This window comes from Acomys minous (genome assembly GCF_964271855.1).
Source record: "Acomys minous genome assembly, chromosome: 2".
NCBI classification, from domain to species: Eukaryota; Metazoa; Chordata; class Mammalia; order Rodentia; family Muridae; genus Acomys; species Acomys minous.
The window spans coordinates 73,203,152-73,216,920 of record NC_140484.1 but is presented as its reverse complement, the minus strand read 5'-3'; the positions used below and the strand labels follow the sequence as shown (position 1 = coordinate 73,216,920).

At 52.6% G+C, this 13,769-nt stretch overlaps 1 protein-coding gene across 6 annotated transcripts in view; it reads left to right on the top strand.

Moving 5' to 3' along the window:
• The window catches only part of KATNIP (katanin interacting protein), a 169,963-nt gene extending 157,733 nt beyond the window's left edge, over nt 1-12,230 (top strand). For 5 of the 6 annotated variants that reach the window (XM_084758619.1, XM_084758617.1, XM_084758618.1 and 2 more), the window contains 10 exons: nt 945-1,122; nt 3,817-3,982; nt 5,002-5,159; nt 5,596-5,660; nt 6,611-6,721; nt 8,757-8,896; nt 10,229-10,330; nt 10,894-11,054; nt 11,138-11,226; nt 11,659-12,230. In XM_084758619.1, the coding sequence (XP_084614745.1) occupies nt 945-1,122; nt 3,817-3,982; nt 5,002-5,159; nt 5,596-5,660; nt 6,611-6,721; nt 8,757-8,896; nt 10,229-10,330; nt 10,894-11,054; nt 11,138-11,226; nt 11,659-11,717 (1,229 nt within the window). In that variant the 3' untranslated portion in view covers nt 11,718-12,230. Of the gene's footprint in view, nt 1-944; nt 1,123-3,816; nt 3,983-5,001; nt 5,160-5,595; nt 5,661-6,610; nt 6,722-8,756; nt 8,897-10,228; nt 10,331-10,893; nt 11,055-11,137; nt 11,227-11,658 lie in introns of those variants that run through there. The other variant, XR_014774823.1, reaches the window with a different exon arrangement.
• The last annotated feature ends 1,539 nt before the right edge of the window (nt 12,231-13,769 follow it).

Below are 13,769 nucleotides of genomic sequence, written 5' to 3'. Positions count from 1 at the left end.
AACCTTAGAACTCAGGCTGGTGCTAAACAGGCCAAGGACCTCCAGGGTGGGAGAGCACACGAGCTTGGCCCTGCTCTACTGGGAAAGGAGAAACTCCAGCCAAGCCTCTGACAGGGTGACAGGATGTAACCCCGGGAGGGGAGCTTTCTGGGCAATAGAATGAGTCACCTGACATGTGTGTCCCAGGGCCACAGAAGGTCTCCTGAAATGGTGTCTGGTGAAGCCGGGTGAACACTGAGTGGAAGGATGGGGTCAGCAGCCACTTCCTCTACCCTGAGTCCAGTGAGGGCTCCTAGGAGGATCCATTTGCATAAAATATCAAGTTCTGGGTGTGGGGCTTCCACTGTCCCACTTAGGTACTGCTGAGCATTAACTGACACTGAGCCTTTATCATATATCAGGCACCTGGGCACACGTAGTCTAGGAAGACAAGTGGGATGGGGGGGTCGCTCCCTTGAGGAGTCAGCCACCTGGAAGGTCCCGTGGGCATTTACTAAGTAGTGGCCTCTGAAGTTTGGTGGAGGAAGTATCCTAGGGCATGACAGACTGTGACTGCAGCACTGGCCTGGCCCTTGAAACACAAGCACAGTCCAGAGGACAGGAGCAGCATGTGCAAAGGCCTGGAGATAGAAGAAAGGCATAGAAAAATGAACAATTGAAGGGTCAACTCTGTAGAAGAGCTCGGGGTCCCTGGGGCAGTGAGAAGGCAGGAGAGGAACGCCTTGCTGCAAACCAGCATGAGGGAGCCCACAGGGTGCAAAGCATGGTGTGAGTGCTCCAGCCATGTGTGGGTTTTCCTGCCTGCAGTATGTCCTGAGTAGGCAGCAGTCTGGGCCTGAGCACCCTGAGACAAGGTCCATGAGGGGAGAGTAGAGAGGCAGATGGATGGCTCTCTTCTGGCTCTAAGCCTCTGGTGGTAACTTGCTATTTTCCTCCCCTCATAGGCCTCCAGCTAAACTTCACAGCCTCCTGGGGGGACCTGCACTACATAGGGCTCACTGGCCTGGAAGTAGTGGGCAAGGATGGCCAGGCCCTGCCCATCCACTCGCACCAGCTCTCTGCCTCTCCCAGGGACTTAAATGACCTGCCTGAGTACACTGATGACTCACGGACCCTGGACAAGTAAGTATTAGAAGCCTGACTTTGACAGTCAGGGTCGAGGGACAGGCTGTGTGTCCCAGGCACTAGGAACACATCAGATACTGCCTGGAAGCGCACATGGCCAAAAGGAGTAGAGGCGATCCTTTCCTCAGGCTACCCCTCTTAGGGCACAGGCAAGATGCAAAGTCAGGCTGGGGTATCTGCAGATGCTGCATGCTCTGATATATCCCACTGGCCCCAGCTAGGGTCTCGCTCCGCATAGTCTATCGACCTCAGTGGTGACCCAGTCTGCATTGTACATGCCTGCCCTAGGCCTCTCCTCTCAGCCACCTAGAAAGTGATAAAAAAAAAAAAAAACTCTCTACAGACCACTATGGCTGCTCTGGATGCACATTCTGGATGCTATGGCCAGGATGAATGGGCAAGCCTTTTATAGCGTCCACCCACTGATGCCTGTCGCTCATTGACTGGCACTTGGCCTTCTGCTCTGGACAACTATGTGAATTAATTAGAAGCAAGAGAGTTCAAAAAATGGGAGTTCAAATCTCTCCCCTGCTTTACGTTTCCAAACCTCACAATCATAACAGTGAGGACAACAATAGTAACCAGTAGTGCAAGTGCCATCTTGGAATCTAAAGAATACTAAATAAGATGAAATAATAATACAAAATAATCAAATAGGAACAGGACAAAACAGAAGAAAAGGGCCAAAGAAAATGCTTAAGAATGTTATATAAACACAGAGACACACAGATTTGCACACCCAGGAATCTCATAAAAACACAAAACTGGAATCCATAATATATATAAAGGACATGAAGGTGTAAAGAAAAAAATGCCCTAACAAAAATGTGAGACAAAGAACCTCCAAAGACACCATTGAGAGTTCATTTTCTGTTGGCTTCTATGGCTGGGCATGGGCTATTCAGCCTTAAGCCTTTTTTTTTTTTTTTTTTTTTTTTTTTTTTTTTTGGTGGTGGTGGTGGTGGTGGGGATGGATGGAGGGTTGAGACAGGGTTTCTCTGTGTAACAGTCTCTGGCTGTCCTGGACTCACTCGCTTTGGTTGACCAGGCTGGCCTCAAACTCTCAGAGATCTCCCTGCCTCTGCCTCCTGAGTGCTAGGATGAAAGGTGTGTGCCAATATCTAGCCCCCTTAAACCATCTTCCATCTTTTTTGGTCATCTCAGATTCTGGGAGCACCTGTGCTCCTTTATATATTTGTTTGTAATATTTATTTTTGTTTGAAGTGTTGCTGATGGAACGCAGAGCCTTTAGCATGGAGGGCAAGCAGTCTACTACTGAGTGCCCCTCCCCCGCCTTCTGATATGACAGGGTGGCCCAGACACTTGTCTTTCTTGCCCTGACCTGGCCTCTACCACATCCCTGCAACGACAGGTGGCCATAGTGTTTAGACCAACCTAGGCATGAGAGGCTTGTTGCTATTGGGTGTCTCGAGGACAGAACCAGGAGGTGAATGCAGCGGGGGAGGCGTCTTTGCCACCAGCTTCTCTGTCATCCTCCTCCAGTGTCCCCTCTCCTAAAACCCTGCAACAGTTTTGCTGGCAGCCAGTCCCCAAGAGGGAAGTAATTGCTTTGGAAGGAAACAGCAGTCCGCAGCAGCCAGCTTCCTTCACAAACAGCAGGGTTGGCCTGCTGAATTTCCTCAGTTTTAACATGCCAGCAATTGTAAGACACACCATCCATCAATTTAATAACAGCCTTTTAGAGCACAGGAGAGAAAACGCTTTACCTCCATGGATGAACACTTAGATTTATTCTAACCCTCACACTATCAAATGGTAAGGGGGAAAGTTGATTTTAGATAGGAATTTTGGCCACAGCCTGAGTTGATCACAGTGCAGTGGCCTTCAAGTCCCTAGGGTCCAAGGGTGAGTGGGGTGTGGCTGATTGTCTCTGGGTCCAGGTCTCCAGGCACCATGCCACACTAGAGTACAAAGGTCGAGGCCAGGCTGAAAAGACTGAGGCAGGGATAGATGCGGAGGGGCTGAGGTAACTGGTTTGTAAACCCCTTCTACTGGCTGGGGTTTCCCTGGGGCACTCAGACCTGTGGCTACCAAGCAGGTTGGCTCATCCCAGTCATGGAGTCACTTGCCTCTTCTGGCACTTCTCCCTGGCCTAGGTCTGCCAGGTTCCCTGATGTTTACCAAGAGAGAAAGGATGCACTCCCTCAAACTGCCTCCACATCTTGCAGAACATTTGGACAACAGAGAAACAACCCACCCCCTGCCCCAGCACATCCCTTCTGAGCACTGGCGCAGAGGTTATGACCTCATTCCCAGCTTGCAGTTGGTCTCTGTTGCCTGTGGTCTGCTTGCCTGGCCACACCACAACATTTCGTGATTGTCGTTTTTCCCATTAACCACCGCACATCCTAGGGTGCCTGCATCACAGCTGTGTGATGAGCTTGTTTCTACAGCAGCCTTCCTGGCCTGCACAATAATAATCCTTAGCAGAAGTCTCCTACCCTGTTGTCACTAGGCTGAGGGACTCCCAAGGGGGACACACCTGTCTCTGTTAACGTGTTGTGGATGAGCATCTCTCAGCACCTTCCTGAGCTCACACTGTTTTACCCCTTCTTAAGTATTATTGCTTGACTTTACTGTTCTCCCACCCTTCAAGACACAGCTGGGCAAGAGAAACAGGCTTTCTGGAGGTCTCCCACCATCTCGCTGACCTACCCTCGTTGCCTGCAGGTTAATCGATGGCATGAACATCACCACAGAGGATGCGCACATGTGGCTGATCCCCTTTTCCCCTGGCTTGGACCATGTGGTTATGATCCACTTCGACAGAGCCCAAAGCATTGCTGGCCTGCGCCTCTGGAACTACAATAAATCTCCTGAGGACACCTACCGAGGGGTAAGCCGGGCAGAGCGGAGTCCACTGTCAGGGAGGCAGCATGATGAATGGCTGGCGTGGGTGCTGGAAAGAAGCATAAATCCTCCAGAACCTTCCAGTGGGGGTGGGGGGGGTGACATCCAGGGAGAGAGCAAGCTGCGTTTCCTTTCGCACACAGCAGATATAGCCCACAGCCCACAACCAGGGCAGCCTGGGGAGTTGCAGGGCTTGCTTCTCCTGTGGCTACAAGTCCCCTTCCACATAGTCTAGGCTTGTAGTGTCCACCTCATTGCATCAAGGTCTCACCTGCCACCCTTTCCTGCCCTTCCTCTCAGGGTTCTAAGGAAGGCTGGGAAAGGCTATGCCATTCTCTTGGGGTTACATAGCTAGAGCCTGGTCTCGATCTGTCAAGCATGAATCTCACACTCTTTCAGTTGCTGGTGGGAAGGCAGGGGTGGCAAGTGGCTTGTAGGCCTTTGCAATTTGCTGGTGGATCCCACAGCATGGCTAGAGAATTCCTGCATGTGTGCGTGCGTGCGTGCGTGCGTGCGTGCGTTCTTGCGTTCAACAAGCTCTCAGTGGGCACAGTGCCACTACCAGTCAGCCCTGAGGCTGTCAGAAGGACCATCTGGGTCTCTGCTACGTACCCAGAAAGGACCTGTCAGGTGCTGACAATAGCAAGATGGAGGCTGTGCCTATCTCACAGGTGGGGAGGGAGCTGGAGGCCTACAACACTGCTGGTAGAGGTGGTGCTCCTGCGCTTGTGCCCCTGACCATCTCACCAGGCTGCCACAGGCCGCTGCCACTGGTGTCAGGAGTCTCCCACCAAGTGTCATACCTCCCCCGTAACACATGCATGGGAAACACAGGTAAGTACCCTCAGAGCAGGGCCTTCACCTGTGTATCCTGTGCCCAGCACCAGCATTGTGCTCAAAATGCAATGTGACTGTCAGTGGAACTCAGCCTGGCCAGGTGTTCTGGCCTGGTTGAAAAGCCAACTACTGTCTTAAGCCTCAGGCAAGCTGTGTCTCCTTTACTAGGTCAAAATTGCCCATGTGTCCCTGGACGGCCTGTGCGTGTCTCCTGCAGAAGGCTTTCTTATCCGAAAGGGGCCTGGCAACTGCCACTTTGATTTTGCACAAGAAATCCTTTTTGGGGACTACCTGCAGACTCGGCTACCACCAGCACCCATCAGGAGGTGAGTGAGTGGAGGTTAGCCCACCACTGTCCTCTGTGTGTGCATCCTCAGGTCCGGAGCTGCAGTCATACGTGTTGTCCACCTCTGGCTGCAGTCTCTGCTACCCTCTAGTGAGCAGAGGATGTGGTTAAGAGCGTGATTCCAAAGGCACATCCCACTCGGCCACCCGCGAGCTGCATCCCTTTTCACGGTGGCTTTAACACTCTGTCCAGGTATCTGAATCTATGTTCAAGTTAAATGTGTCTCCACCTCTAGGCTACTCTGAGTATTGGAAGGGTCTATAACCGAAGAGCTGGGTCCTCTACTGCCCCCCATATAATGAAGGGGAGGTCACGCAGGAGCCACTGTGCTGCTGTATCTGCAGTCGATGGCTGAGGAGTATCTCTTGGGGACCCTGGAATGGCAGGCTCATGGTGCTCTTTTGGTCTCTTTCTAGGATAGACACGAAGAGCCTGGAGCGAGCCAGCATGGACTACGAGGCTCCACTCATGCCCTGTGGCTGTATCCTTCTCCCAGTCAGCACAGAGCCAGGCAGCTGGAGTGCCACACAGGGAAAATGGAGCTAAGGAAGGCTGGGCTAGGACACAGTAGCAGCATGGGGCCCATCTGCCCCCTGGAAGTCTGGGACAAAGAACCTAGCTGAGAGGTGATAGAAGAGAGACAGGTGGCCCAGGGACCTGGCAGGCAGAAGTCAGGGACAAAGGCAGCAAGAGCCCCTCCTTACTGGTGTGACCTCATTGCATGGCCAGCAGAGCACCTTGCCCTAGCAGCACACCTCGATGGCAGCCACGAAAGTACAGGAGCCAGGCATGGTGGAGGCAGGGCAAGCATGGGTCCCAGACTGTTCTTGACTACATAATGAGACCCTGTCTCTTAAAAGAAAGGAAGGAAGGAAGGAAGGAAAAGAAAAAGAAAAGAGAAAGCCAAATGCTAGAAATAAAAGGCGCAAAAAAGGAGGCAGTTCCTTTGCCTGTGGCTGCCTGGGGTGTGTCTGGGCTCTCAGGACTTCCACTCCTGCTTTTAGAAACTGGGGGCTGGAAGATCAAACCAAGGTGGGGGGACAGGTGTTGCCTTATGCACATGGACCTTGTCAGCAGGCCTCACTGCTGCAGCCTGACCTGAGGCTTTCTCCCATCCCCAACATGCTTATTCCCATGAACTTAAAAGACAGAGAGGAGGGAACAGGTTTCTTGTTGTAATCATTTCATAACTAGGGAAACTGAGGCATGACCCCAGAGGAGTAATCCCAGCACCCTCTGTCTACATGCTCCTAAGACTGTTCCTTCATGTCCCCTCCCAAGGCCCAGGGCAAGTGTGATGCTGTGTTCCTCTTGACAGACATCAGTCTCTGGGAGAGAGACTCTCCCATCAACAAACAAGAAGAGCCCCTGTCACCTCTGCCCGTGTTCTCCGGAAAACTAAGCTTCTCTCTTCCTTAATCACAACCGCAGTTATTTTCCAGTTCCAGCTGCTGTCCAGCTGGGGTGATCCCTACTACATCGGCCTCACGGGGCTGGAGCTGTATGATGAGCATGGGGAGAGGATCCCGTTGTCCCAGAACAGTATCCTTCCCACTGGGAGCAGGGACTGGCACAGACGATGCTGCTAGAGATGGGTGCCGGGTCCCAGAGCTGTAATCCTAGCACTCAGGAGGTGGAGACAGGAAGATTTTCGCCTGTGTGAGGCCAGCACAGTTTTGAGGGCAGCCTGAGCTACATAGCAAGACCCTATTTCAAAAGACCAGATCAGGGTTAGTTTTGTTAAAACACGCCTTTAATCCTAGCACTCAGGAGGCAGAGGCAGGCAGATCTCTGTGAGTTTGAGGCCAGCCTGGGCTACTTAGTGAGACCTTGTCCCAAAATGCAAAACAAAACGAAAGACCTGATGTTGACGGTGATGATGATTATGGTAGTTATAATGTGATGATGCTGATCGTTATCATGATTATGTAGTCATAATAATGTGATGGTGATGCTGGTGATGGGGATGAAGTTAATAGAGTTATGCTAATGTGATGATGGTGGTGGTGCTGGTGATGATGATCATGGTAGTTATGCTAATGTTGATTATGCTTTGGTTATAATGATTATGATAGTTATAATAGTGTGATGGTAATGAAGTTAATGTAGTTATGATAATGTGGTGATAGTGGTGGTGATCCTGATTATGGTAATTATTATAATGTGATAATGTCCATGATGATGGTGGTGATAGTAGTCATGATGATGATGGTGGTGGTGGTGATGATGATGATGATGATGATGATGATGCTATAGTTGGATGCCACCGGGCCCTTAGAGCTTCTCCTGGCCATGCTTGCTACATCTGGTTCTCTGCAGACCAGAGTCCCATGGTTGAGAGTACGGGGAGGTTCTTGCTAAGCACAGGCCCTTCTCAGAGGGCATAGGCACCTGGTGGTCTACAGGCTCTGACAGAATCTGCAAGAGAACTCAGTGAGAGAGGAGTATATTAACTGGGGGGGGGGCCCTTTGCTCATGTTTTGCCCATGCTGGAACTTGTTGGTTGGCCCAGAAGGTTCTGAAATATTTCAGTTTGGTGATTGATATTGTTAAATACAATGCCAGCCTCTGGAATTTAACTTGAGAAGTGCCAGTAGAAGGCCCTCAGCCATTTGGAGTGACTGTGACTAAACCAAAGGGCCCACTGATGCCTTTTCCATGCTGACTCCTGGAATTCTTGTATATAACAGCCCCCCAAAACTCAGTGCTGCTAGGGGGCTCCTTCTGTGCCAGGCACTGCTAGAATATACCCCATGCACCCCCAGAAGTCTTCTGAATGAAACATTCTGGAATCCTAATTGCCCAGGGGAGGAACCTGGAGGCTGTTTACTAAGCTCTGAGCTCTCTTGTTTGTCTTCTGTGTCACCTGTTTATCATCAGCATCCTTGAGCGTGTGTTCTGGGCCCTCCAGGTACAGAGATGCTGGCGTAGCCCCAGTGTGTCCTGGGTGTCCCTAGGGCTATCGTTCTCCTTGTACCTTAGCGATTGACTCCTAGATCTCTGCATCTGCCCTGATGTCACCCAGAGGACTCATGGCCAGTGTCCTCTGAGGTTCTCCTGTCCATCTTGGAGCATAGATGTTTTATGCCCCTGTTACAGGGGAGGTGACAGGATCACTGGTGTCCAGTGGCTTGCCTGAGGTTTCCTCTGTCACAGTGACAGAGCTGCACGTTGAGGCCCCTTCTTTAATCAGCTCCTGTTGGGCCAGGGTGGCAGACCTGACAAGGTCCTGACCTGCCAGAGTCACCTGCCTGCCCAAGTAGGGTGTGACCTGTGCTTCAAAGCAGTGGTAGCAACACCATCCCATCTGTGCTTCTGCAAGGCCTTCATTTCCAGCTAGCCCACCTGTGGTCCTCTGACTTTGAACTTGACCCCTTAGCCCCACACACAACCCCTTGGCCACAACCCCATTTTCTTAGAATGCATCTGTTTTCACTGTCATTTTCCAGCCTGCTATGGTGTTGGGAACCAGCCCAACATCTCCTGAGACATAGTGCTGACAGTTTGACACACTTGAGGGTGACACACTGTGCACATCATATGAGTTTGGGTTATGACAGCTTAACCTACACCTCAGATATCGCTGCCTTCCCGGACAGTGTGAACGCGCTAGAGGGTGTATGTGGGGATGTGCGAACTCCTGACAAGCTTATCGATCAAGTCAACGACACCAGTGATGGCAGGCACATGTGGCTGGCCCCCATCCTGCCTGGCCTGGTGGGTACCTGGTCCTGGGAGTGGAGAGTACCCATCAGAGTGGCTAATAGCTCTGGATGTAGCTCTTCCGGACCCACAGTCCCTTCACTTACTCCATAGACTTTATCCAAAAAGGCACCAGGTGTATGGGGAGCTCCAGGGACTCTGAAGTCAGGGGCCCTTGTAGAGCTGCTGGAGGGCAGGGATCTCATGTGCAGCTTGCTGCCTCTTTGTCAAGGCCCTCTGCAGCCCACTCTACCCTGGCATCTTCTCCATGGTCCCCTCCACACACACCCTTGTCTGTTTCTGCTTCTTATATCTCTGCCTGTGGCCACCTTGCCCTCCCCCCAGCCCCAGTCAGATATGTGAGCCATTATCACTGACTGCCTTTCCCAGCTCCCAAACCCTGCAGTGGCACTGGTCCATCATTGCAGAGAGGAGTGAGGGAGGTCCAGGAGAGGATGCAGGCCATCAACACCCTCCACCTCAGGGCCAGAGCCTGTCATCAGCACATGGTGGGATCTGGGGCTCCTTTCCTGCTCATGTAACTGAGTATGATATGGACATTTTCCACCCAGAGGAGGGCACAGTTCTCAAAGAGCACAGGGCCAACTCCTCAGTCTATCTTCTGCTGCAAAGGGTCACAAACAGCCATGTGGCCCTCAGCTCCAGCCAAAAGTAGGAGTTCACTGCTGCCTCTGGCCACTGTCAATTCTCTTTTTGCAAACCTAAGAGTCTGGTCAGAAGGACTCCACCTAGCCATCACTGTTTCCAGGCCATTGCTTGCCACAGGCTGGACTCACTCACACCTAGTTCTTTGTTTGGCCTTCTAAGTGGCCCCCGTGTGATGCAGAGCCGGCTGCTCAGGCTCATCTGATGCTGATCTGTGGCTGAGTGCTAGCCACTTAGTACTCCCCCAGCAGACATGGCCCAGAAGAAACCACAGTGCTGGGTGTGTAGGGCTTGGGCTTTTTCTTGAACTCTGGGAGAGGACGGCTGGGTCAGGTTTGGTGGGGAGATGCTTCTGGCCTCTGCAGGTAGAGACCTTCCCTGGGCTTGACCTGAGGAACAGAAGGCCAGCCTGCTCACTCCCAATTCTCAACCAGCATTTAAATGAGGGCCACAGCAGCAGGAGGCAGCAGGCCCTCCCAGAGCCAGCTCAGCAGTTTGTTCCAAACGCAACTACACGTGACTTGACTCAAAATGGGCTCGGAGGAGAAGAGAAGGCACGGAATTCCAGGCTTCCCACTGCCACTGGCACCTGGGGCCCAGCTCCCTGTCTTGGTACTCTGCGCCCAGCCCACAGCTCTGTTTCCCAACACAGCTGCTCTAATTAGCTTTGCTCTCTGACAGGTGAACCGGGTGTATGTCATTTTCGATCTGCCCACCACTGTGTCAATGATCAAACTGTGGAATTACACGAAAACACCTCAACGAGGGGTGAAGGAATTTGGCGTGAGTCCTCACTGGCTGGTGTGGGAGATCGTTGTGCTTGCTGGAAATTAGGCTGTGGGCAATTGTCATTTGCTGCAGTGTGACTCTGTCCCCGTTTACAACCTTGGAAGTGCCTGGTCCTCAGAGCAGGGAAGCCTGCCACCCAGCCATGAATTCATAATGGCCTGGAGATGGTGCAGAGCGACCCCTGCACTTTGCCCTGTAACTTGGTGCTGTTGGCCCTGTTGCTTTCAGGGCTCCCTCTAGAATCACACAGCCTTGAGAAACAACTGGGTGGCTGGCTAGGTAGAGAAAGCAGAAGCCATCGGGGCTGGAGATTGGGTCTCCCTCCATCTCTTCCCTTGGTCACCCAGTGTTGAGAAAGCTCTGGTGCCTCAGCTTCCGAGTCTGCAGCCCAAACTAACAGCACATGCCCTTCATGTGTGTGTGTGTGTGTGGGGGGGAGCCTGCTGTCAACCCAGGTCTTCTAAGAAGCTTGGGCTTGGGACAGCGGAGGGTGATTTGCTCAGGGTTGGGGTGAATGTGGGAGGGGGCCAGGCTCTCATTCCTACTCTGTCTCTTAGCTGCTCGTAGATGACTTACTGGTGTACAATGGCATTCTTGCCATGGTGAGTCATTTGGTTGGGGGCATCCTGCCCACATGTGAGCCCACCGTGCCCCACCACACCATCCTTTTTGCCGAGGACACTGACTTCTGTCACCAGGAGAAACACACCGTCATCAGGTACAGCCCGAGCAGCCCTGATAAGGATGGATGGCAGGGGTGTGGCCTGGAGACTGATGGGCCTTCTGTCTCCCCTCCTGTAGTAAGCCAGAGGAAGACCAGGACATACAGATGATGAATGAAAACCAGGTTATCACCACCTCGAGGAGAAAGCCAGGCACTGCCGACCCAGGTGGGTGGCATGGCTCTGCCCTAGGCATCCCTGTCAGAAGCTTGGTCTGGGTGGAGAGGAAGCAGAGTACATTAGCTTTGCGCTGCATGCCCAACTCCGCTTTCCCTGTAGGAGCCTGTGCCAGGGTGGAAAGCAGCTTCTGGCTGCAAGTCTCCCTGTGGCCAGGAGAGAAGCGCAAGGCACACTGTAGGAAAACAGGAAATGGAGTTTAGGGCTCCCTGGGGAGGTGGCATTTGAGCTGGGTCCTAAAGGATATCTGGTAACACAGGCAAAGGCCTTGGGGATGGCATGGTGGAGCCTACTCTATGCGTGGGATCTGCCACACAGGGTGCCCAGACCTCAGGCTAGCCAGGTCCCCACCTATGTGAATGGCCAGCTAGGGTATATGGCTGTTCTCAAGAGCAGAGTAACCCACTCCTCCTGTTTCCACAGCCTTACGCCCCAAGACCTGCATACGTGAGAAGGAGACCTCAAGGCGTTGGCGGTGCTGACTGGAACAAGAGGGAGAGCCTCTTCAGGCTGGCTAGGCTCTGTCACCAGCCCTGAGCTGCACCCGTGTCCCTCATACTTCAGGACTGTCCAGAAGGGACCCCAAAGGCTGGAAGAGTGTAGAGGGCCAAGGGACTTGAATCACAGCCCCAGAAGCTATAGGGCTCAGGTGAAAGGGTCAAGAATAGGAGAGCCGCCCCCTGCCACACTGGTTTGGCTGCTGGGAGCCAGGAATACTTGGTCCCTCTTTGTGCCTCTCCTGTGAGGTCCTTAAGAGCAACAGAGCTGCTGAGAGGCCCACTGTGCCATAGCTGCTCCTCTATCCAGTGCCTCTGGAGGCCTGATGGGGCTAGTCCTAGGTGGCCTCTGTCCTCTAGCCAAACCTGATTCAGGATGGGCCAAGGGTGTGCGTGCCCTACTAAGGAGAGGAAGTGAAATGCAGTGAGTGCTAAAACCTGCCGTCAGCCCTTGCTTCTACACACGCGCGCGCGCGCACACACACACACACACACACACACACACACACACACACGCACATGCACACGCACACACATACACACACATACACTTGCAAATCAGAGTTGGGAGGGCCAAGGCTCAGGGCCTGCCTCTTCTCCCTGCAGCCCAGAGCCCCATGCCTGTGTGAACATCTATGAAACAAGCTCAGATCAGGGACCTAATCAGTCTCCCAGTAGTGGGTAATTTATGGTTCCAAATATTAATCTGTTGTTTTCCTGGCCCAGGGCCCAATGGGGCGGCACCATGGTACTGAACTCAGTACATTCTGATACTACCAAGGAACACAAGGCTTCCAAACAGCAACACCCAGCAGCTGTATAGCTGTTTTAATTCGGAGCCAGCTGACGTGCAGATAGGATTGCATCTATAATGAGAATCCATCATCTCTGTAGCCTCCAGGGCCCCCCACTCCCCAACTCACTCCCAGATGAGCTGCACTCATCTCTCCAGGAGGGCCATCAGACCAGTGCTTAGGAGGAAGCCAGGGCCACTGCCTTGGCAGGAACGCAGCTTCTACTCCTGGGGGTGGGCTCAGGTACATTTTTCTAGAACACCCAAGGCTGACCTTGGTGTGCTCCCTCCAGACCCTTGGTGTCTATATAAGTGTATATTCCATGCAGTCTCAGAGGGAAGGCACTGGTACAAGCACTAACTCCCAAATAAATGTCTATTTTTTCTTACAAAATCAATAAAAGATGTTATTAAGAATAGAATGTGATACACTGGATGCAGCCAGCCAGAGGGAGTCCTTGTTGCTTTCAGCCCTAAGCCAGAGTGCATTTGGGGCGCTCTGAAAACTCAGGCGTGTGTCTACCCGAGTTCAGCTTCCACCATCACTTGCAGATGGGGACACAGCCCTGAACCCACTTTCTCCATGGAGTCCACCTGCCACACCATGTAAACAGACACCAAGAAATGGTGCACGCATTACACACCAGGCACAGAGAGGCTGTGTAACCTTCTCAAGACACACAGCTTTGAAAGCTATTAGTGAATGTATAAATCCTCAGGTGACTACTGGGGAGCAAGAGAGGTATCCCGAGAGAGGGTCTTTGACGACAGGGTTTCACCTGAGGCCCCTTCAGCCCCAGATGCCTTGTTTCTGGGTCCTCCTCATACCTGCTGTCCTTATCCATTTCCTTCAGAAGAGCTATTGCTGGCTCCTGGCATCAGGATTCAGTTGCCCTTGGACAGGAAGGTGGCAGCAAACATCTAAACCCAGACAGTTTCAGTTCTTTAGAAGGCCCCGCCCCCCATGGTGCTGGTGAGGAGCCCCTGTGCTCCACACACCCAGTGGGAGTGTACAGAGTGGCCTTATGTGGGATGGAGCCAGTGAGGGCAGCCACACAGTGGCAGCCCAGACCGAGACCAGGTGAGTGAGGCTGGCAGTAGAGATGACCTAGGGAGGTGCTCTCCAGATGTCCTCATGGCCCCTTGGTTCTGATGGCTTTCATGTCCTTTGGAGCCAGGAGATCAAGGTGGGGAGCACGTGTGACGGAGCAGGGCTGTGGCACCAATGCTCACAAGGAGGCCCC